At 46.6% G+C, this 25014-nt stretch overlaps 1 protein-coding gene across 2 annotated transcripts in view; it reads left to right on the plus strand.

Moving 5' to 3' along the window:
* The window catches only part of CIP2A (cellular inhibitor of PP2A), a 153125-nt gene that overhangs the window by 28260 nt on the left and 99851 nt on the right, over positions 1-25014 (plus strand). Inside the window, exons 6-9 of one of the 2 annotated variants that reach the window (XM_033941527.1) lie at positions 3510-3632; positions 4265-4410; positions 4514-4589; positions 13491-13718. In XM_033941527.1, the coding sequence (XP_033797418.1) occupies positions 3510-3632; positions 4265-4410; positions 4514-4589; positions 13491-13718 (573 nt within the window). The remainder of the gene's footprint in view (positions 1-3509; positions 3633-4264; positions 4411-4513; positions 4590-13490; positions 13719-25014) is intronic. The other variant, XM_033941528.1, reaches the window with a different exon arrangement.

A 25014-nucleotide genomic window follows, 5' to 3' on the forward strand; every position in this document is an offset into this window, starting at 1 on the left:
CCTTTTGACTTAATTCTCCAGAACATAGCCAGTTTTGTTCCTTCTACCCAACTTCCACAACCTATAGGAGGACGCCTTACTTATTTCATAAGCCGTTGGGAACTTATCACGTCAGACCAGTGGGTCCTCAACATCATCCGCCACGGCTACTCTCTCAACTTTCAGTCACTACCTCCTCCAAGTCAACCAAAAGAGTCTGCTTCCAGTCCTCAATTAACCCTTCTTCTCCAAGAGGTTCAATCCCTCCTTCTTCTAAATGCCATAGAAGAAGTTCCCCTAGACCAGCAGGGGCAGGGGTTCTACTCCCGATATTTTTTAGTCCCCAAAAAAACAGGAGATCTCAGACCCATTCTAGATCTCCGCGATCTCAACAAATATTTGGTCAAAGAAAAGTTCAAGATGCTTTCTCTGGCCACTCTTTATCCTCTTCTCAATCAAGGCGACTGGCTATGTTCCCTCGATCTCAAAGAAGCGTACACTCACATACCAGTAAATCTGGCTTCCAGACAGTACCTACGCTTCATGATCAATCATTCTCATTACCAATACAAGGTGCTGCCCTTCGGCCTTGCCTCCTCTCCAAGGGTCTTCACCAAGTGTCTCATTGTGGTAGCGGCATTTCTACGCTCTCATCACTTCCAGGTCTTCCCTTACCTGGACGACTGGTTAATCAAGGCCACATCCGCTCAAGCAGTTCTTCTGGCCACCAACCAAACCATCTTGTTTCTACAAATTCTGGGGTTCGAGATCAATCTACCCAAATCTCATCTCATCCCTACTCAGAGACTTCAATTCATTGGAGCGATCCTGGACACACTCCTCATGAAAGCTTTCCTACCATCCAATCGTCTTCAGACCCTTCAGTCTCTATGTCAACAGGTACTTTCACTGCCTTCCATCTCAGCCAGGCAAATGATGGTACTCTTGGGGCACATGGCGTCTACAGTTCATGTCACGCCCCTCGCACGTCTTCACCTACGCACTCCTCAATGGACCCTTGCTACTCAGTGGTCCCAAGCGACGGATCCTTGCTCACGACACATATCTGTGACATCATCTCTTCGTCAGTCTCTTCAATGGTGGTTGGTATCCTCAAATCTATCCAGAGGTCTTCTGTTCCATCAGCCCCCTCATCACCTGGTTATCACCACCGACGCCTCTCTTTATGCATGGGGAGCTCACTTGAACGAGTTCCAGACTCAAGGTCTTTGGACAGCCCAGGAAAAGAAGCATCAAATCAATTTCCTGGAACTCAGAGCGATGTTTTATGCCCTCAAGGCTTTCCAACATCTTCTCTTTCCTCAGGTCCTCTTGTTGTGCACAGACAATCAAGTTGCGATGTACTACATCAACAAACAGGGTGGGACAGGCTCTCGCCTTCTATGCCAAGAAGCCCAAAAGATCTGGAATTGGGCCATAGATCACCATCTCTTCCTGAAAGCTATCTACATTCAGGGAACACAGAATTCTTTAGCGGACAAACTCAGCAGAATTCTCCAGCCTCACGAGTGGACACTCGATCCTATAACTCTGCAGTCTATCTTCACTCAATGGGGCACTCCTCAGATAGACCTCTTTGCAGCTCCTCACAATCACCAGCTGCCCCTCTTCTGCTCCAGACTTTACTCTCCTCACCGTCTGACAGCGGATGCTTTTCTCCTCGACTGGTCGAATCTGTTCCTGTACGCCTTCCCTCCTCTGCCTCTAATGTTGAGAACCTTATTCAAGCTCAAGAGGGAACGAGCCACCATGATTCTGATTGCTCCGAGGTGGCCCAGGCAACATTGGTTCTCCCTTCTACTTCAACTCAGTTCCAGGGAACCTTTTCTTCTTCCTCTGTTTCCTTCTCTGCTTACGCAACAGCAGGAAACCCTCCTTCATCCCAACCTCCAGTCTCTACACCTGACAGCTTGGTATCTCTCGGGCTGACATCTCATGATACTCTCTTATCTCAGCCTGTTCGTTCCATTCTGGATGCCTCCAGGAAACCAACCACTCTGCAATGTTACCATCAGAAGTGGACGAGATTTTCCTCCTGGTGTCTTCTTCATCATCTTGATCCCACTTCCCTGGCAGTGGAGACGTTGTTGGACTATTTGCTCTCTTTGTCTGACTCTGGCCTTAAGTCTTCGTCCATCAGAGTCCACCTCAGTGCCATTTCAGCTTTTCATGAGCCAGTCCATGGAAAACTTCTCTCAGCTCATCCCCTGGTGTCCAGGTTCATGCGTGGGCTTTTCAACGTGAAACCACCTCTTAAAGCCCCTCCTGTTATCTGGGATCTCAATGTGGTTCTTTCTGCTTTAATGAAGCCTCCATTTGAACCCTTGGCTACCTCTCCTTTCAAGTTTCTTACTTGGAAGGTGCTTTTCCTTATTGCCCTTACCTCTGCCAGGAGGGTCAGTGAGCTTCATGCACTGGTCGCAGATCCTCCCTTTACGGTTTTTCACCATGACAAGGTGGTTCTGCGTACACATCCAAAGTTTCTCCCTAAGGTTGTATCTGAATTCCATCTCAACCAATCCATTGTTCTCCCTGTTTTCTTTCCAAAACCTCATTCTCATTCTGGAGAACAAGCTCTACACACTTTGGATTGTAAAAGGGCTCTGGCTTACTATCTAGAGCGTACGAAACCCCACAGATCAGTTCCTCAACTTTTTCTGTCCTTTGATCCAAATAAATTGGGACGTCCCGTTTCTAAACGTACGTTGTCTAATTGGCTGGCAGCGTGCATTTCATTCTGTTATGCTCAGACCGGACTGACACTGGAAGGTTCTGTCACGGCCCATAGAGTCAGAGCAATGGCAGCATCTGTAGCTTTCCTCCGCTCCACTTCTATTGAGGAAATCTGCAAGGCTGCTACTTGGTCCTCAGTTCACACTTTTACATCTCATTATTGTCTGGATGCTTTTTCCAGACGGGATGGACACTTCGGCCAATCTGTTTTGCAAAATTTGTTTTCCTAATGGCCAACCTTCCCTCCATCCCTCTTTTTGTTAGCTTGGAGGTCACCCATCAGTCAAGAATATGCTGCCTGCTTGTCCTGGGATAAAGCACAGTTACTTACCGTAACAGGTGTTATCCAGGGACAGCAGGCAGATATTCTTGCGTCCCACCCACCTCCCCGGGTTGGCTTCTTAGCTGGCTTATACTAACTGAGGGACCGCGCGCCTCTGTCGGGCGGGAAGGCACTCGCGCGTGCGCGGTGCGGCCGAGCTAGAACTTTCTAAAGTTCTTAGAGTGCAATCACTCTAAAATTGTCCGTACCGGGGCTCCGTCGGTGCCGTCACCCATCAGTCAAGAATATCTGCCTGCTGTCCCTGGATAACACCTGTTACGGTAAGTAACTGTGCTTTATGGTAATGAAAGGGGAAATGGAATGTTGCCTAATTCGTGGCTTGGACTGGTGTGGTATGTATGAAGCACTGTATACTGTGCTACTTGTATGTGGGATTATTATTAACAAAGTTTAATAAAGATTTTTAAATATATATATTTCCTGTTTTCCTTAGAGTCATTTAAAGGGATTATATCGTACCTTAATCAACTTTTTGGCCCACAGTAGTTTAACAGTAGTGGTGTTTGCACTTTCACTACTTGCAAGTCTCACGTTAAATGAGGACGTTGGTGAAAAGGTAAGTCTTTGTGTATATTGTTTAATTAAGCTTTTGTCATTAAAAGGCTCATTTTCAAAGCACTTAGACATACAAAGTACCAGAGCCCCTATGGCACTTTGTGTGTCTAAGTTCTTTGAAAATGAGTTCCTAAGGCTCCTGTTTAGTAAAGCATGCTAAGATTTTTCAGTTCCATGTAATAATTGCAATGTTACTATTGAGGGCTTGCCCATATATATATGTATTTTTTTTTTTTTACTGGGCTGACTTGCAGTCAACATAGAGAAAAAGTCACAACTGTTCATTGTTGATGTGAGTTATTGAAATGAATATGGACCTTCTGCCCTCCAGTAGTAAGATTCAGAAATATTTTAGTCCTCAAGTTGTAGTACTGTTAGGTTTCTCCATGTAAGAAAGGCCACCCTGAGTCTGGTAGCTTAAAGCTGTTACCCCTATTCTAGTGGGAAAATGTACAAAATAGGGCAATTTCTGGTCTTCAGATACCAGTTTTCCAGTTAAACCATTTTTTAGGTTTTTAACAAGTTGAGAACAACAATTTATATTTGTCTTCATTATTTTAGATATGATTAATTTAGGCTCATGATGTCCAGTAATCATTCTGTATTTACAGTGTTTCTAAATTTTTATTTAAGATTTTCCATGGAAGAAACATCCATCAGACCTTTCAGCTAATTTTTAACATTCTTGTAAATGGAGATGGAACTTTAACAAGAAAGTATTCTGTGGATCTGCTGATAGATCTCCTGAAGAATCACAAAATTGCTGATTATCTCACCAGGTAGATTTTCATATCATATATTTTGAATGTGGATTTCAAAATATAAATATATATTACCTAAACAATATACTTGATGAGAGGTATATTTCATTATGTATTGTAGGTATGAGCACTTCAGTTCCTGCCTCTACCAAGTCTTGGGTCTTCTTCATGGAAAGGATCCAGATTCTGTTTCAAAAGTAGGTTCGTTTACTTAGATCAGTGGATCTCAACCAGTGTGTCCCCAAGAGATGGGAGCTGTGTCACAAAAAAATTTGGTGTAGATAGCAAGTCTGTGTTTCCTTTACAACTATCATTACTTTCAAACTGGGAAGACCAGCAGTCTTTGAGTCAGGTTCTTTAACTCCTTGTAACTGGGCCCTATTTCTGCTTCCCTACTATCCCAATAATAATTGCTCTTTCCAGCCCCATCTGAACATGTTGCAGGTCTGCTGTTTGCTATATTAATTCTTAGTAGTGTATTTGTAGGTTTTTGTGTTGCTTCACAGTTATCTGGCAGTGGAAGGATTTTGTGTTGCTGTACCAGAATTTAAATATACAGGTCTCCCTTCATATTTGCAGGGGTTAGGGGCATACCTCCTTCTCAAATAACTTTCGGTCCTCCACCCTAACTCCCTCCTACCTCCCGGACCTCTCCACAACTTATGTTTAAAGCCCTGGTGGTCTAGCAATTAAGTGGGGCAGGAGCGATCTTCCTGTGCTCTTGCTCCATGCAAAACTGTTATCAAAATTGGCTGCCTCAAGTTCCCACGGCAGTCTTGCAAGACCATAGGAACTCATGAAACCATAGTGGAAACTTGAGGCAGCCATTTTTGATAGCAGAGCTGCACGGGGCAGGAGCGTGGGAAGATCGCTCCTGCCCCGCTTAACTGCTAGACCACTAGGCTTTAAAATTAAGGTGTGGAGAGGTCTGGGAGGTGGGAGGAAGTTAGAGTGGAGGTCCTAAAGTCTGGGAGGTGGGGTGGTAGACACTCGCAAATAACCAAATTTGTGAATCCTAAACCCGTGAATATAAAGGGTATATTGCTTTGTTGTATGACTAGTGAGAAATCTGACACTGATGTGTTGTATACAGCTTTTTGTTATGGGATGAGCAAATTCATACTAAACTTATAATTAAACAATTAAATATTTAGGCATATTTTGTTCAGCTGTGAATTTTAGTGTTCATTGTGTCACGTACATGAACATTGTCTGTCAGGTGTGTCACAGCAGAAGAAAGGTTGAGAACTACCGACTTAGATATGCATTTGGTTTTAAAGAGTTGCTGATATGGTTATGATCTAATGGATTTTTTAAATCTATCCTTTGTTTTTGTTATTTGAAAGATGCTAATGTAAAGTGTGTCATTCTGAATGGGTGGATATTCAATCTGAACCCTTGGTTCCAGTGGGCGCTCGGTTGCGAGGTTTTTACCAGGGGTGGGCCGAGATCACATCAGATCAGTGGTTCCTGGAGGTGATTCAGGATGGTTACGCTCTGGAGTTTTCCCGCTTGTTGCCAGATCATGTTCTCGCTTCTCCTTATCAGGCGGCAGGGAAGAAGCGAGCTTTTCGCCAGATGCTTCAAAGATTGCTAGATCTCAAAGTGGTAGTGCCTGTGCCTCTGTCAGAGTGGGGCACCGGCCGGTACTCCATTAACTTTGTGGTGCCCAAGAAGGAGGGGACCTTTTGGCCCATCTTGGATCTGAAGCAGGTCAACGGGACTCTGCAAGTTCCGTCTTTTCACATGGAGACCCTACGATCGGTCTTTCTGGCAATTCATCCGGGGGAATTTCTGACCTCTCTCAATCTCACGGAGGCCTACTTGCATGTACTGATTTGGGCCTCCCATTAGCACTTCTTTCAGTTTCACCCGGTAGTCCTTTCTGCACTCCTCTTTTTGTTTTTTTTAATATTTTAGGAATGCCAACTCTTTTGCCTTTATTTTCTCTGCCACGTCGGTTTCCTTTTTCTCTTGTTTTTATTTATTTTCTTCACATTAAGTTTTGTAGCCATTTTTATTGCTCCTTTCAGCTTAGACCAATGATTTTCTACTTCTCTTATGTCCTCCCATCCTAACAGCTTTTTGTTCAGATACTCTCCCATTTTATTAAAGTCCGTACATTTGAAATCTAGGACTTTTAGTATTGTGCGGCCGCCCTCCACTTTAGCTGTTATATCAAACCAAACCGTTTGATGATTGCTACTTCCCAGGTGAGCACCCACTCTTACATTAGATATACTCTCCCCATTTCTGAGGACCATATCTAATATCGCTTTTTCCTTCATGGGTTCCGTCACCATTTGTCTGAGCAGAGCCTCTTGTAAGGCATCCACAATCTCCCTGCTTCTTTCCGATTCCACAGACGGAACTTTCCAGTCCGCATCTGGCAGGTTGAAATCTCCCAACTGCAGCACCTCATCTTTCTTTCCAAACTTTTGGATATCCACAATCAGATCTTTATCAATTTGCTGCAATTGAGTCTGAGGTCTGTAGACTACACCCATGTAGATAGACGTTCCATTTTCTCTTTTCAGAACGATCCATATTGCTTCTTCCTCTCCTCACGTCCCTTGCATTTCCATCTCTTGGATATCGATCTTTACATAGAGAGTTACTCCTTCACCTTTTTGACCATCTCTGTGCTTTCTGAAAAGATTATATCCCGGTATGTTTGCATCCCATCCATGGGATTCACTGAACCATGTCTCTGTGATAACAACAATATCCAGGTCTGCCTTTAACAACAATGTTAATATCATCTTACACCTTAAAAATACCTGCTCTGTTTGTCTCGCCAGCGGTTCTGCTATAGCTGGCATGAGTTCAGCTTCAGTCATAAAACAGGTGCATGCTATAGAACCATTGGAATCAATGTTGACCATGGGAGGGAGACTAGCTAAATTCTACTGTTGGTGCTGAGCCCAGATATTAAATTCTGGCCCATTTCTGGTGACCGACATTGAATATCTAGGCTACTTTTGGCCAGTTCAAGCTAAAGATAGACAAGCTATTTGCTCAGCCTGATTTAACCACTAAACTTGATCAGTCAGCGCTTAAAATTGGCAGCTATTGCAAAATGTAGCCAGCCAAGTTTTTAGCCACTAACTGCTAATATTCAGAGATATCCATCTCCTGCTGAATATTAGCAGTTAGCCAGCCCAATGCTATTGAACCAGCCAGAAGTCGTTCCTGGCCAGTAAAATAGCGCTGAATATTGGCAGATTGTGTCTAGGAAGTGCGCATGACAGTAATATTACCTTGCCCATACACACATAATTCAAACACTGAAGTTTGGAAAAGATCTTTTTTTGGTTTTTGATTTTAAAGTTTTAATTCATTTTTCATAATACAACAAGTGTATCATATAAAGTTATATGATTTCCTAACATACACACTTGATTTTCCTTCATTTATCACTGTAAATACAACAAATCATTCTATGGTCATGTATTATAATATCTGATAAAGTATGTAATACATAATATGTATAACAATTTTTATAAAAATTGAGAACCCACCCATCCCCTCCCCTCCCACTAAAAAAATTCATAAAGATCTTTTTTTTTTTTTTTTTAAGAAGAAAATAACTTTATTGCCATTCAAGGAATGCAAAAAATACAAAACAGGGCTAGTAAAATAGAATAAGAATTATGCTTTTCAGTTTTTTCCATCCACCTTCCCCCATCCCAACCTGACACAACCTCACACTGATAATAGAGCTCCCAGCACTTGAACTCTAAACCCAGAAATGTAGCAGTTATGTCCTAAAGCAGCGTCCCTCCAGATCAGCACAGATATAAGTTTATGCATCTCTGACAGCAGGTGGAGACTGAGAACAACTGAATTCTACTGCTACTATTTATTATTTCTATAGTGCCACCAGATGCATGCAGCACTGCACAGAGTCACAAAGAAGAAGAAAACAGTCCCTGCTCGAAAGAGCTTACAGTCTAAACAGCCAAGACCAGGGCTGCCCAATTCTGGTCCTCGAGATCTCCTGGCAGGCCAGTTTTCAGGATATCCACAATGAACATACATGAGAGAGATTTGCATACCAAGAAGGCAGTGCAGGCAAATCTCTCTCATGCATATTCATTGTGGATATCCTGAAAACCTGGCCTGCCAGTAAATCTCAAGGACCGGAATTTGGCACCCTGGCCAAGACAGACAAACAGGATATCATGGATACAGTTAAGGGGAACGGTTAGAAACATAGAAACATGATGGCAGATAAAGGCCAAATGACCTATCTAGTCTGCCCATCCGCAGTAACCATTATCTCTTTCTCCGAGAGATCCTACGTGCCTATCCCAGGCCCTCTTGTATTCAGACACTGTCTCCACCACCTCTTCTGGGAGACTGTTCATGCATCTACCACCCTTTCTGTAGAAAAGTATTTCCTTAGATTATTCCGGAGCCTATCACCTTTTAACTTCATCCTATGCCCTCTCATTCCAACTCGACTAATGCTCATTTACATTATGTAGATATTTAAACGTCTCTATCATATCTCCCCTCTCCTGCCTTTCCTCCAAAGTATACAGATTGAGATCTTTAAGATCTGTCCCTATACGCCTTATAATGAAGACCACACACCATTTTAGTAGCCTTCCTCTGGATAGACTCCATCCTATTTATATCTTTTTGAAGGTTCGGCCTCCAGAATTGTATACAATATTCTAAATGAGGTCTCACTAAAGTCTTATACAGGGGCATCAATACCTCCTTTTTACTACTGGCCATACCTCTCCCTATGCAATCTAGCATCCTTCTAGCTTTCACCGTCACCTTTTCAACCTGTTTGGCCACCTTAAGATTATCACATACAATCACACCCAAGTCCCGCTCTTTTGTTGTACACATAAGTTCTTCATCCCCTAAACTGTACCATTCCCTCTGGTTTTTGCAGCCCAAATGCATGACCTTGCATTTCTTAGCATCAAATTTTAGATGCCAAATTTAAGACCATTCTTCAAGCTTCGCCAGGTCTTCATGTTATTCACACCATCTGGCGTGTCTACTCTATTGCAGATTTTGGAATCATCTGCAAAGAGGCAAATCTTACCTGACAGCCCTTCAACAATATCGTTTATAAAAATGTTAAAAAGAACAGGCCCAAGAACAGAACCTTGAGGCACACCACTGGTAACATTCCTTTCCTCAGAGCGATTTGATCACTGCCCTCTGTCGCCTTCCACTCAACCAGTTCTTCACCCAGCCCGTCACTTTGGGATTCATCCCGAGGGCACTCAGTTTATTTATTAGACGTTTGTGTGGAACACTCAAAGGCTTTGCTAAAATCTAAATATATACCACATCTAGTGAACACCCTCTATCCAATTCTCTGGTCACCCAGTCAAAGAAATTGGTCAGATTTCTCTGATAAGACCTACCTCTAGTGAATCCATGTTGCCTCTGGTCCTGTAATACACAGGATTCCAGAAACTTGACGTTTTAAAAACTTTTCCATTAATTTGCTTACTACAGAAGTCAGACTTACCGGCCTGTAATTCCCTACTTCTTCCTTACTTCCACTTTTGTGGAGAGGGGCCACATCTGCCCTTCTCCAGTCTTCCAGTACCACTCCTGACTCTAGACTCATTGAAAAGGTGTCAGCGGAGCCACCAGAACTTCCCTAAGTTCCTTCGGCACCCTCGGATGTACACCATCCAGCCCCATCGCTTTGTCTACCTTTTATTTTAGCTAGCTCCTCACGAACACAACCCTTTAAAAATCGATCAGGGTCTATTACTCCTCCATCCCTATTCACGTTTGTCTTTTGCAGTCCTGCTCCCAGCATTTCAGCCATGAACACAGAAATATTTGTTAAGCAATTCAGCCTTTTCTTTTTCAGCTTCTATATATTTTCCCCCTTCAACTTTGAGTCTCACAATGCCACTTTTGCACTTCTTCCTATCACTAATATATCAAAAAATGTCTTGTCTCCCTGTTTTACAATGTCAGCTATTTTTTTCTTCCATTTGCATCTTTGCTTTCCTGACTACATGACTAACCTCTCTTAACTTTTCCAGACATTTTTGCCTGTCTTCCTCATTCTATGATCTGGCTGGGTTAGAGGGCAGAGGAGTAGGGTTAAGGATTGAATACTATATCAAAAAGGTGGTTTTTCAGTTTGACAATAGTATAAGTGAGCTGTGCAGTGTGCCAGAAATCCAGTCTGTTCTCAGTCTCCAGCAGGCGGAGGTGGTAAGACTGTGCAGTCCCTGACTATATGTTCGTTGGATGAAAAAATAAAAAAATTACGTAGATCTGTTATTGGAGGAAGGTGAGGAGGTGTTTAGTCTATGATTTTGCCGAACGGAGACAGAGGTCCATGGGGGCCTCTTTAGTCCTCGGGGGTACTATACTCAGGTGACTGAATCCCTCCCCTCTTCCCCCACCTCCTCCATTTTGTGTTTAGAGGTGCCTCAGCTGCCAATTCACTGCCTAGGGTCACTGACTGCAGCTAGAGAGCCAATGGGTCTGCCCTTTAGTTAAAAATAAAGGATAATGATACCAGTTGGAGCTCTGAGCTCATTTAAAGGTAAAAAGAGAGCAAACAGCCTAAAGGAGAAACAGTACCTAGGAGGGCAGTACATACAGCCAGGCCTTCTTGGCAGTGCTGTGAGTTTCAGCCTTGTTTTGCTCTGCAAGGGGTTTCACGCACTGTGCTTGGGGCCTTGAGAGTGGTTTTGCCTTAAGGCAGCCTTTTTTCAATTTCTTTAGTTGTGATGAGCAAATCCCACCTGAAAAGGTGCTTGGCCTGCTCCTAGTGGATGCGGCCGGCACATGTAAATTTAGCTCTGTGGTAGCTACCTGGCATGTCTCTTTTTTGGCAGGGAATCCTCACATTGCGGGATTCCCTTACCGCTGCAGAGGCGGAAACTGGGGTTTCCCCTTCCACTGCAGTGTCGGCCCAGGAGAATTCCCTGAATACTGCGGTGTCAAGGGTTCCTGTGTTGGTGACAATTTTGTACTTGGTGAGAACTGCTGCCATTTTATCTTCGGCCGCTAAGAATTCAGCTGCTGATCTCCCTTCCCGTCTGGAGCGGACTGCTGCTGCAGACACTGACCAGACATCTTTCCAGGGGGTGGATGTTTTAGGTTTTACTCCTGATTTTGTGCTCACCGTGTACCACACTTTCTACTTGCATTCTTCAGGGATTCCTCTCGTGTTGAAATTGGGGGGCTCTGGTGCTTCCTCAGCCCCTTCTAGGGGACCTCTTGTCCCAGGGTCCTATTTGGATATTCCCTCCTGGTCCCTTTTGTCTTATAGCCTGGCTCTTGAGAGGGAGCAGCTGACTAGGAATGTCTACGCTGGAAGGGTTGTCTCTATGCTGTTGAGTTCCAGGAGAATTTCCACTTCTTGGGCTTATGTGTGAATTTGGTGGTTGTTTGAGGGCTGGTGTGTTGCTCACTCTGCAGATCCTTGCCATGTATCCTGGATTTTTTACAAGATGGTCTGGAGAAGGGACTCGCTTGATTGTCACTGCAGGTGCAGGTAGTGGCTTTGGTGGCCTTCCGGGGTGGTGCAAAGGAAATGTTTAGTTACTTACCTGGATGTGATTTGGTTATTTTGTGGGTGGTTTGACTGATCCATCTTCCAGTGCGCTTGCTAGTCTTTGCTTGGGATCTTAATCTTGTGTTATCGATATTGGTTGCTACTTCTTTTGAGCCCTTGGGCTCATGGACGCTTAAGGACCTCACTTTGAAGGCAGTGTTTTTAGTGGCTATCACATCAGCAAGGTGCATTTTGGAATTGCAAGCCCTTTCTTCTTGGCCTCCCTTCCTAGAGTTTTCAAAAGAATGCATAATTGTGCCCTTTCTTTCCTTCCCAAGGTGGCCTTTTCACATTAATTAGACTGTCTCCCTTCCGATACTGCGAGATCATGACGGTTCTTCAGAGTAGAGGCAGTTGCATAAGTTGAAGGTCCGGAGAGTTCTGTCTATATGCATCAAACAGACTCAGGAATTCCAGCATTCGGACTGTCTCTTTGTTCTTTTGGATGGCCGTTGAAGGGGGGAAACGGCTTCAAAGACCACAACTGCATGGTAGATTAAGGAAGCTATCGCATCAGCATATCTCCTCAAGAAGTTGTTCCTATGTTTCTTAAAGCTCATTCCACAAGAGGGTAAGTTCATGCATCTGATTACACCATTGTAAGTGCATGGGAGAAGAAGGGTAAATCCACTGCATCAAACAAACTTTGCATAAAAATAAAACAGAAACCTTAGCTCCCAAGACTATTTTTAATTTTTTAATCTAGAATTTGTACTATTCTATAATCCGCTCTGGATTCTATACAAATGGTGTTTAATCCCAATGCGCGAACCGGATCTTGAAGAAATTAAACTTGGCTTTCAGCACCTCCCACATTGCAGTGTAGTATAGTGCCCTCTTCAGTTTTTTTCTTCTGCAAGTGAACCGTGCAGATGTGCTTCTGATCTGCTCTGCATTATTTTTCTTTTTTTCGGTGATAGTTCATTTTTTTCAGTGGCTTTGGTGCCTTGAGACTCCTTATTCAAAGGATATCTGCCTGGGGAAGGACACAGGTTCCGCGGAGCCAGACTGCAGCTTAACAGGGCACTATAATAAAGGAATTGGCATACCAACAATATTCCAACACTTGTCTCACTGTAGAGCCTAGAGCTATGGAGAAATTAATGAAATACTTATTTTCTAGTTGGGGGAAATGTTATTTTATTACTATGCACCTGTGGAAGGCATTTCAACTTGTATTTATTTAACCCCCCCCCCCCCCTTTTAACAAAACTGTAGAGCGGTTTTTAGTGCCCGCCACGGCGGTAACAGCTCAGATGCTCATAGAATTCCTATGAGTGTCAGAGCTGTTACTGCCCCGGCCGGTGCTAAAAACCATGCTACAGTTTTCTAAAAGGGGGAGAGGGGTAGATTTTCTGCAATACATATGGATTTGTGATCAATTTAAGAAGAAAATGTACAGATAAGAAATTATTTCAAAGACTGGAAAAGAAATGACATATTACAGTTGTGGCTTCATGTTAAAGGATTTGATTGAAGTACCTAGCAAAATCAAATATAAGCCTGAACATGATTCTTTTTTTCATTCCTGTAGGTTTTAGAATTACTCCTTGCATTTTGTTCTGTGACCGCCCTGCGTCGTATTATATGTCAAATGGTATTAGACCAAGCTGGTGCACCATCATCAGGAAATAATAGGGTTGGAACAACTGCTAAATCTTCAGATCCAGTTGTTGCACTAGTTCATTGGTCAAGTCTCCCCTTGGAAGGATCTGAAAGCTGTTCAGTCTTAGCTCTGCAGCTGTTCAAGGAGATCTTTGAGGTAAGTTTGCAGAACAAGTATTTAAGCACATAAGAATCACCATACTGCAACAGACTAAAGGTCCATCAAGCCCAGTATTCTGTTTCCAACAGTGACCAACCCAGGTCCCAAGTACCTAGCAAGATCCCAAGAAATAAAACAGATTTTATGCTTCTTATCCTAGGAATCTAGATCATTTATAAATATTCTAAAAAGCAGCGGTCCCAGCACAGATCTCTGGGGAACCCTACTATTTAACCTTCTCCATTGAGAATACTGACCATTTTAAACCTACTCTGTTTTCTGACTTTCAACCAGTTCTTAACCTTTTCCTATCATGTGTCCCGGATGACGGGACATTCCAAAAATGACATAGACAGTGGATAAACAGTCTGTATGGACTAATAAAGAGCCGGGAACGTAAAATATTTGTATTTACAGACTTATGACTTATTTACATTATGTTTACAATAGCCGTAAATAATAATGGTGAATAATACAAAACTTTGCTAAAATAATTACGATTGGAACCAGTGTAACGTAAAATTTATTATGATAGGAAAAGGTTAGTCCATAATTAGGACTTTACCTCCTATCCCATGACTTTCTAATTTCCTCAGAAATCTTTCTTGAGGTACTTTGTGAAATGCCTTTTGAAAATCCAAATACAGGCAGTCCCTGGGTTAAGAACGAGTTACGTTTTTAAAGCTGTTCTTAAGTTGGATTTGTATGTAACTCAGAACTTGTAGATTTTAAGGTTCTTGTTGCTTACCTCTGCTTCCAGCTGACAAAAGGGCCAACTGTCCCTACCAGTGTTACCTCTAAGGTACAGCATGCACAACCACACACTGATATCAATGTGGCTATGCATTATTCCTGAATCTGCTGCAGGAGAAGTGTAGGAGTCTATGCCACTGGAAATACTGCTCAGTGAAATCAAATGAGCCATGACTGTGTTCTTAAGTATGAGTCGTACTTAAGTCCGGTGTCTGTAACTCAGGGACTGCTTGTACACAATATCAACCAGCTCTCTTTATCCACATGTTCATTCACCCCTTCAAAGAAATGTAGTAGATTAGTGAGGCAAGATTTCCCTTGACTAAATCCATGTTGGTTTTGTCTCATTAATCCATGCTTATGTATATGTTCTGTCATTTTAAGAACATAAGAGTTGCCGCTGCTAGGTCAGACCAGTGGTCCATCATGCCCAGCAGTCCGCTCACGCGGTGGCCCTTTTGGTCAAAGACCAGCGCCCTAACTGAGACCAGCCCTACCAGCATATGTCCTTGTTTAGTAGGAGCTTGTCTAATTTTGTCTTGAATCCCTGGAGGGTGTTTTCCTCTGACAGCCTCCGGGAGAGCGTTCCAGTTTTCCACCACTCTCTGGGTGAAGAAGAACTTCCTTACGTTTGTACGGAATTTTCTTTTTTATAATAGTCTCTACCATTTTGCCCAGCACCAATGTCACTCACTGTTCTATAATTTCCCGGATCACCTCTAGAACCTTTTTTAAAAATTGACATCACATTGGTTACCCTCCAGTCTTCCAGTACTATGCTGGATTTTAAAGAAAAATTACTAACAATAGCTCTGCAATTTCATTTTTCAATTCTGTCAGCACTCTGGGAAGTATACCATCTAGTCTAGGTGATTTGCTATTGTTCAGTTTGTCAAATTGATCCATTACATCTTTTGAGCAACTGTCAGTCTTTCCCCAGTTTCTAGTTTAAAAGCTGCTCTATCTCCTTTTTAAATGTTGACGCCAGCAGCTTGGTTCTACCATGCTTAAGGTGGAGCCCATCTTTGCAGAATAGGCTCCTCCTTCCCCATAATGTCACCCAGTTCCTAACAAATCTAAAACCCTCTTCCCTGCATCATCGCCTCATCCACGCATTGTGATTCCGGAGTTCTGCCTGTCTCTTGGGTCCTGTGCATGGAACAGGGAGCACTTATGAAAATGCTAACCTGGAGGTTCTGGATTTTTACTTCCTACCTAAGAACTTAAATTTGGCTACCAGTACTTCCCTACCACATTTCCCTATGACATTGGTACCCACATGTACTAAGACAGCAGGCTCCTCCCCAGCACTAAAATCTTATCTAGGTGACGCATGAGGTCCACCACCTTCACACCAGGCAGGCAAGTGACCAAGCGATCCTCACATCTACCAGCCACCCAGCTATCTATATGCCTAATGATTGAATCTCCCACTATAATGTCCATCCTAACCCTTCCCTCCTGGGCAGAAGCCCCTGAAGACACATTCTTGGTGCAGGTCCTGGCTAAAGGATTGCTTCCTACTTTACCAGGGTGATGCTTTCCTTTAAGAAGACCTCCCTCCCAGAGGCTGCCAAATTGGAGGTAAGACTTCTCTACAATGTCCCTGTAGGTCTCCTCTATGTACCTCTCTGCTTCCCTCAGCTCCTCCAAGATTGCTACTCTAACCTCAAGATATCAGACCGAGTACACGCATAAGACCTCACCAACTGGGAGATAATCAAACATGTGACACTCGGTGCAAAAGAATATGAATAGCCCCCATCTTACTGTTGGACTGCTGCTTGCAACTTAATATTGGTGATTTCTTTGTTAAGTTGCTAAGGGATTTGGAATTTGTACACTAAGGTCCTCTAAGATTGCTAGTTATGTGTTAGGCTATGACCATGTTTAATTGTTACAGGTCTCCCTTTATATTTGCGGGTTCGGCACTTGTGATTTAAAAAAAAAAAAATTATTTATAAGTTTTCAAATATACATAGTCAAGATTAACTTGTTCAGAAAGCAAAATTCAAGGCATGAAAAAACAAAATTTTTACACTATTATAATGAAAGAAAAAACATAGCTTAAATCCAACTCAAGTCCTCAAATAGGATCCAAAATATATATAGCAGCGGAAACAAGAAAATTATTTAAAGAAAAAAGCAGTAATAGCTTAGCTGAGATAAGGGCATCTATCTATTTTTCATTGGGCACTTTCTAGCCTCAACAGTGACAGAAATATTGTCAGTTGTGAGGGTTCAAAGAAAACAAATTTATGCGATTTATAATGTATTATACATTTACATGGATAACGAAGAAAAAATGTAGTCCCCAAAGCTAAGATACCAGGTTTCAACAGTAGAAATTCTTTCCTCCGCCTTTGTGTGTCCCGTGCCAAATCTGGAAACAATTGAATTTTAAGTCCCAAAAATTATTTTTGGGCAGTTGTGATTTTGTTTATTCGTGGTTTTCATTTTGCTGACTCTGCCCCCAATTGCTATCATCCTGGGGTGCTGAGAGAATAGTTCAGTTCTTTTTTCAGTGTGGTGCTGAATAAGTGTGTGCTTTGCTGGGATGCTGAGAGAAAAGTTTAGTGAATATGAAGGGAAGGTTTATTATTCGTAAATTCATAGTATTCACAAGGGCTTTACCCCCCAAACCCCGCGAATATGAAAGCAAAAAGTTATTCTTTAGCACTCTCCAGACCAGTAGAGGTTAACTTTACGATTGGGTATATATCTAATCATGACCAGCAGGTGGAGACTGAAAACAAAACTTTGGGACAGTATATCCTAGCCCCTCCTCTCTATTTCCCTCAGTCTTCTTTCAGTCTCCAGCAGGTGTTGAGTGATCTGTACCCATCTCCCTTGGTAGGGCTGTTGGAATTTGTTTAGAGGTTTATTGTCCCTGTTTTTAGCCGGACGGAGCTTGGACGGACTCTGTTTGGGGGTTCGTCCGACCTCGGGGGTGTCAAACCCGGCGGGTCACGAGCGGGGTCCCTCCCCCCACTTCCTCCACCTCCCCATATTTTTTTAGAGGAGCCTCAGCAGTAAGCCTTGCCCCCTAAATCAAGCAAGGCATATTGCTTCGAGAGCCTGTGGAGTCTGTTCTGTAAAAAAAAAAAAAAAAAAAAAATCCTGAGGTAGTGCTGGTCTGGAGGGTTGTATCCCTTTAAGAAAACTGTATTTTACTGTATTTTTTCAACTAACCGGCACTTTTTTACAGCTAGGTCGCGTATGGAGCAATGAGCACTTCTAAAGGGAAAAAGTGCTCATTGTGCTCCAGACGCGAGGCACTCGCGGCCGGCCTGTGCAAGCGGTGTTCAGGCCGGTGCGGTGGAGGAGCTCCGTCGGCAGCGGCTGCAGGCGCCCAGAGCTCCCCGCCGATGGTGCCTCGCGAGTCGGCAGGGAACGGTGGAGAAGCCCGGTCTTCTCCGTCCGCCCACGGAGGGATTCCCCGAGCCGCCGACGGTCGGGTTTTAGAGGATTCCCTCTCAGCTGATATTTTGACAGCTGATGCCGGCTTGCCTGTTTTAGCGGCTGAGACTATTCAGGTCTCTCAGCCGCTTCAGGCTGTGGAGGGAGCTGTTTTGGCGGGAAAGACGCCATCTTCTCTGTCTGGCCCCTCCATTTTGTCTTCCACCTCAGGTGACCTTCCCCCTGTTTTGTCTAAGCAGGGGCAGGTTTCTGCTGGGTCCCCTGCTGTGGCAGGGAGTCCCTTGGGACCCTCGGGGGGTTTTTTCCCCTGATTTTTTCTTTTCATTATGCAAAGCCTATTTTCAGGCGGCTGGGGGTCCCGGTTGCGCCCAGGGGGTCTCGGGGGGTGGGGTTTCCTCCGCGCTCCCTGCGGCTTTGCCTCTCTCGTCTGACGTGACGTCCCCTCCGCCGCCTCTCTTGTCCAAGCGTCCGCGGGTGTCGTGGGACGAGGATTTGTGGTCGGAGGAACGTGTCGGTATGGAGGAGGACCTGGACCCTTCTGAGGAATTCCAGGACCCTCTGGAGGGGACGGAAGCTGGCGGCGGGTTGTCGGGTTTCCCGTTCTCCAGTGACGAGGCGTCCGTGGTGCGCCTTTTTCAGAGAGATGAGCTGCCTGACCTTATTCAACAGGTTTCTTCGGCTTTGCGTTTTGAGGACGCGCCGCCGGAGACTCCGCGTGTGGGGGACCCTCTGTTACGAGGGATCCGTTCCGTTTCCCGCTCTTTTCCTATGCATCAGGATATTCGGGATATTATTCTTGAGCAGTGGAAAACGCCGGAGACGCCGTTTCGGCTGGCGCGCAGCATGGCTCGCCTGTATCCCATTCCTGAAGGGGATCGGGCTACGTTAGCTTCGCCAGTCGTGGATGCGGTGGTCTCGGCTATTTCCAAGCGGCATACCGTGCCTGTTGAGGGCGGTTCTGCCTTGCGGGACTCTGAGGAGCGCAAATTGGAGAACATCCTTAAGCAAAATTTTCAAGTCTCTGCTTTTGGGGTCCAGGCGGCTATTTGTGGGGGACTGGTCGCTCGCGCCGTGTTTCGGTGGGCGGAGCGGGTCTTGGATCGAGAGTCTGACGACTGGTCTCTGGTGGATCAGGAGGTAGCAAAGATTGAGATGGCTGCCTCATTCCTCTCGGATGCTCTGTATGACTTGGTGCGGATCTCGGCTAAGTCCATGGCTTTTGGCGTTGCCGCAAGGCGTGTGTTGTGGCTGCGCGCTTGGGCGGCGGATGCTGCGTCCAAAGCTAAGCTTACTAAATTTCCCTTTCGGGGGTCGTTTTTATTTGGAGAGGACTTGGATAAGTTAATTCAGACTCTGTCGGACTCGAAAGTTCCCCGTTTGCCGGAGGACCGTGCCCGCCCGGCGTCTCGGGGGGGTGCGGCCCGGGGGCGTTTGCGGGAATTTCGCAAGTATCGCCCTGGGCGTGGGGCTGCTTCTTTCCAGTCTCCGGGGTTTTCCCGGGGTCGGTTCTTCCAGCGCATGCAGCCCTTTCGGGGGGCCCGTCGGGGGGCAGGGAACCCCTCCGCCGGTTCCCCCGCTTCCCGTCCTGCACAATGACGCCTTGCCGGCGCCCCCCTTGGTTCCGGTGGGGGCCCGGCTGCGCGACTTTTTTCCCAAATGGGCCGAGATCACGTCCGATCAGTGGGTCCTGGAGGTGGTGCGGGACGGTTATGCCCTGGAGTTCGCCCGCTCTCTGCCGGATTTTTTCCTCGCTTCTCCGTGTCAGACTCCGGGGAAGAAGCAGGCTTTTCGCCAGACCCTTCAGCGCTTGCTAGATCTCAGGGCAGTAGTTCCGGTGCCCCCCCCGGAGTGGGGCACGGGCAGGTACTCCATTTACTTTGTGGTGCCCAAGAAGGAGGGGACTTTTCGGCCCATCCTCGATTTGAAAGGGGTCAACAGGGCTCTCAAGGTTCCCTCTTTCCGTATGGAAACGCTGCGGTCGGTCATTCTGGCGGTTCAGCCGGGGGAGTTTCTCACTTCTCTCGATCTGACGGAGGCCTACTTGCATGTTCCTATTCGGACCTCTCATCAGCGTTTCCTGCGCTTTGCGATCTTGGGTCGGCACTATCAGTTCTGTGCGCTTCCCTTTGGGCTGGCCACGGCTCCCCGGACGTTCACCAAGGTGATGGTGGTCGTCGCGGCAGCCTTGCGGTCGGAGGGCATTCTGGTACACCCCTACCTGGACGACTGGTTAATTCGGGCCAAGTCGTTGCAGGAAAGCTACCGGGTTACGGCTCGGGTGGTGGAGTTTCTCCGGTCGCTGGGCTGGGTGGTCAACCTTTCCAAGAGTCGGTTGGTTCCGGCTCAGCGTCTGGAGTACCTCGGGGTGCTGTTCGACACCTCCTTGGGGCAGGTCTTCCTCCCAGAGGCCCGGGTGAGCAAATTGCAGTCTCAGATTCGCCTGCTTTTGGCGTCCCGGTGTCCTCGGGCGCGAGATTTCCTCCAGGTCCTGGGGTCGATGGCGGCGTCCCTGGACGTGGTGAGGTGGGCGCGGGCCCACATGCGTCCTCTTCAGTATGCTCTGCTCCGGAGGTGGTCTCCCCAGAGGCACGGGATGGATGTTCCGGTTCCCCTGCGAGGCTTGGCGCGCTGCAGTCTGCGTTGGTGGCTCCGGACCCCTCACCTAGTTCAGGGGGTGGGTCTGGATCTTCCGCAGTGGACGGTGCTCTTTACGGATGCGAGTCTCCTGGGTTGGGGGGCCCAGTGTCTGGGTCACTCTGCTCAGGGAACCTGGTCCACGGAGGAGGCCTCCTGGTCGATCAACGTGTTGGAGACCAGGGCGGTCCGGCTGGCGCTGTTGGCTTTCCACTCCCTTTTGTTGGGCAAGTCGGTCAGAGTCCTGTCGGACAATGCCACGGCAGTGGCTTATGTCAATCGTCAGGGGGGCACCAAGAGCACTCTGGTGGCGCAGGAGGCGGCTCGGCTCATGGTTTGGGCGGAGTCGCATCTTCTGGACCTCTCGGCCTCTCACATTGCCGGGGTAGAAAACGTTCAGGCGGACTTCCTCAGTCGTCACTTCTTGGATCCGGGAGAGTGGTGTCTCGGCGCCGAGGCGTTTCAGTTGCTAGTGCGTGCTTGGGGGCAGCCCCTGATGGATCTGATGGCTACAAGTGGCAACGCCAAAGTACCCCGCTTCTTCAGTCGTCGCAGGGACGGTCTGGCCGAGGGTCTGGATGCTCTGGTCCAACCGTGGCCAACGGAGGGGCTGTTGTATGTGTTCCCTCCTTGGCCATTAGTAGGCAGAGTACTGCTTCGCATTGTTCGCCATCCGGGGCTGGTGGTCTTGGTGGCTCCGGATTGGCCTCGTCGTCCGTGGTATGCGGATCTGGTGAGGCATCTGGTGGCGGATCCTCTTCCTCTGCCTCTCGAGTGCGATCTTCTGACGCAGGGTCCCATTCCCATGTTCGACCCGTCTCCCTTTTGTCTTACGGCTTGGCTCTTGAAAGGGGCCGCCTGAGTAAGAAGGGATATTCCGACAAGGTGATCTCTACACTTTTGGGGTCCCGGAGGCTTTCTACCTCTCGGGCTTATGTACGGGTTTGGCGTCTGTTTGAGGAATGGTGCCGAGCGCGGGGAGTGGTCTCCTTTCGCGCTTCTCTGCCTAACATTCTGGAGTTTTTGCAGGATGGCCTGGATAGGGGCCTGGCCTGGTCTTCTCTTCGGGTTCATCTGGCGGCCCTGTCGGCTTTTCGGGGGCTGGTGACAGGTCAGCGTTTGTCAGCCATTCCTGATGTGATTCGCTTTCTTAGGGCGGCCAAGTTGCTCAGGCCTCCCATAAGGCCCTCGATTCCCTCTTGGGATCTCAATCTGGTTCTCTCTGTTCTAGTGCGCCCTCCTTTCGAGCCGTTGGATGGCTGTTCGTTGAAGGACCTTACGCTGAAGTCGGTCTTTTTGGTGGCCATTACTTCCGCTAGACGGGTGTCGGAGCTACAGGCTTTCTCTTGTAGGGCTCCCTTCCTGGAGTTTTCAAAGGAGCGGGTTGTTTTGCGGCCTGTTCCTTCCTTTCTGCCGAAGGTAGTTTCTCCTTTTCATGTCAATCAATCGGTGGTCCTCCCGGTCTTGGGTAGTCGGGAGGGTTCTTCTGAGCAACGACAGCTGCGCAAGTTGGATGTCGGTCGGGTCCTCCATGCTTATGTGCAGCGGACCCGGGATTTTCGGAGCTCCGATCATCTCTTTGTGCTTCTGGCGGGTCCTCGTCGGGGGGCTGGCGCTTCTAAGGCTACTATTGCGCGCTGGATCAAGGAGACGATCGCTTCCGCTTATCTTCTGAGTCAGAAGCCGGTTCCGGAGTTTCTCAAGGCTCATTCCACTAGGGGTCAGGCGGCTTCTTGGGCTGAGTCGTCGCTCGTGCCTCCGGTGGATATTTGTAAGGCTGCGGTTTGGTCCTCCTTGCATTCATTTGTTCGGCATTATCGGGTAGATGTTCAGGCGCGTCGGGACGCGGTGTTCGGTGAGCGTGTTCTGGTATCGGCCCTTCGGGGGTCCCGCCCGTGAGAGGGACTGCTTTGGTACGTCCCAATCGTAAAGTTAACCTCTACTGGTCTGGAGAGTGCTAAAGAAGGAGAAATTAGGTTCTTACCTGCTAATTTACTTTCTTTTAGCTTCTCCAGACCAGTAGAGGTCCCCACCCTGTCTGTTGTTGTTGTTGTTGGGGCTGTTGCGCGGGCAGTTTTTGGTTTTTGCTGCGGGTTCTAGTATTTTTCTAGGGCCGGGGAGAATTGAAGAACAGCGGCTGTGGCTCGGCTGGCTTAGCTGGCGAGCTGTGGGGACCTTCTTCCTTCGGGAATTTCTCCTCTGCATTTTCCAACAGCATTTTTTGGGTATGTTATTGGTTACTCCTTTCGGAGTATTGTTTTTTCTCTCTGTTGTTTCCAGTTCTTGGTTCTGCTTGGCTATTCGGCAGACTGAGGGAAATAGAGAGGAGGGGCTAGGATATACTGTCCCAAAGTTTTGTTTTCAGTCTCCACCTGCTGGTCATGATTAGATATATACCCAATCGTAAAGTTAACCTCTACTGGTCTGGAGAAGCTAAAAGAAAGTAAATTAGCAGGTAAGAACCTAATTTCTCCTTCATGATTTTGGGGTATTTGCCCCTTATCCTCACGATTATTTTGTAATGTTGTAATTGGTAGGTTACCTTCCAAGGATTTCTTAGTTTATTTCTGAATAGCTAATTACTAGCTAATATAGATTATCTAATTACTTTTTTAGCCTTCTAATTGGTTCAAGGACTATAAATCAGAAAACAGACCTGGGGTGAGAGGGAGGGATGGAATTAAAGTCTAAACTAAAGCTGCCTTTGCCTATTAGCTGTGCTTATATATTGATATTATAGCATTTTTAAAATAGCCCCTTGAAACGCTAGCCTATGTACACTAACAGAGACTTTTATGCTAAGTAAAAAATAAACCCTAAAACTCCCTTGCTAAGTGAGCAAAACATTTTAAATAAAATAAAATCATTTCCTGTGCTTATCTATTTATCTTTAGGATTCCCTTTTCCCAAGTTTGTAAGCAGTTTCCCAGCAAAGTCGTACAAGTGAAGATCTCTCTGAAGCCGATTATCTAAACCATTGTTAAATGCATGGATTTTACTGCCCGAATTTTAAAATGGCTCACCTTGTTTTTTTCCGTGCTTTCTAGCAGTCTCTGATTGTACTGTGCAAATACAGTGCTCCCCCAGTCATTTGCGATCCGCAATTTGCGGTCTCGGTCATTCACGGTATTTTCTGACCGCGAATGACCAGGCAGGAGAGGGCAGCTGGAGCGCCGACGAGTGAAGGAAATCACTCGCGGTATGCTCCGACCGCCTCTTCCTGTATTAAAGTCGGGCCTCACCAATCGGGAGCTGCTTTGATATGCAGCTCCTGATTCGTGAGGCCCGACTTTAGTACAGGAAGAGGCGTTCTGAGCATATCGCAAGTGATTTCCTTCACTTGCCGATGTTCCGGCTGCCCTCTCCTGTCTCCCCTGCTAAAAACCGTATTCTCGGTTTTTCAACATTCGCGGGAGTTCCTGGAATGGAACCCCCGTGAATATCGGGGGAGTACTATATATGTACAATGAGGTCATTAATATTAAAATGACCTCTCCAGGTGATTCTTAAAAAGGAACTCACCTCCATTTACAAGGAACGAGGCTGATATTTATGCTGATTGGCTCAGGCACTGACAGGAAAATAGAGCAGCTCAGACCTGCCACCAGCCCCGATATCCCTGTAGCCCCCCCAAAAAACTAGTAGTCTAGTGCCCCCCTCAGTGCCATTGCTGCCCCCTGCCGATGCCCCCCCCCATGCAGAAGATTGGCAGAAGGGATGTTTACTCCCTGCTGCCGCAGGCTTTTTTTTAATGGGCACAGCTGTTGTGTGTGTATAGCACACCCTTAAGAGCTGCGCACATAACTGCTCCCCACCTCCTGACAACCCCGCATCACACAAGCCTGGTGGTCTAGTGGGCCATCCCCCCCCTTTTTAGAAGACTGGCAGGAGGGGAGCTCACTCCCTCCAGCCAGCAGATCTGCCTCTTCAAAATGGCAGGCCTTCCCCTTCCCAGTACATCCTGGGATGCACCAGGGAGGGGCCTAAGACCCTGAGTACCTCATTAAAAAAAAGAAAAAATATCCTCCCCTCTCTGCCAGTGATGGCCCTCCCCGACGAATGCAGCACCAGAAGTCCTCCCTCCCTCCCTGCACTAGCAAAAATCAGCAGGAGGGATTCACATTCTCTCCTGCTATGCTGCCCCCTCCCCCTCACCCCTGCGAGAGAGAAAATGGCAGGAGGGATGCCCATTCCCTCCTGCCATGTTGACCCCCACCTGCTGCAGAAAAACTGCAGGAGGAATACCCACTCCCTCCTGCCACCAAAGGCTTGTCTGAGCCAATCAGGGCCTTAGACTCCTCCCCCTGTCATCCCAGGATACAAAGGGAGGAGCCCTGATCAGCTTGGATGTCTAAGGGGAAGGGCTGCCATTTTGGACAGGCGGACCTCAGAGAAGGAGTGACGGAACATCTCTCTGCTCCCAACTTCCTTGAAAGATATGGAGGGGGGAGTTGGGCGACCTCCAGTGGCAGGAAGGAGTGGGCAT

Source organism: Geotrypetes seraphini, chromosome 4 (assembly GCF_902459505.1).
Source record: "Geotrypetes seraphini chromosome 4, aGeoSer1.1, whole genome shotgun sequence".
NCBI lineage: Eukaryota > Metazoa > Chordata > Amphibia > Gymnophiona > Dermophiidae > Geotrypetes > Geotrypetes seraphini.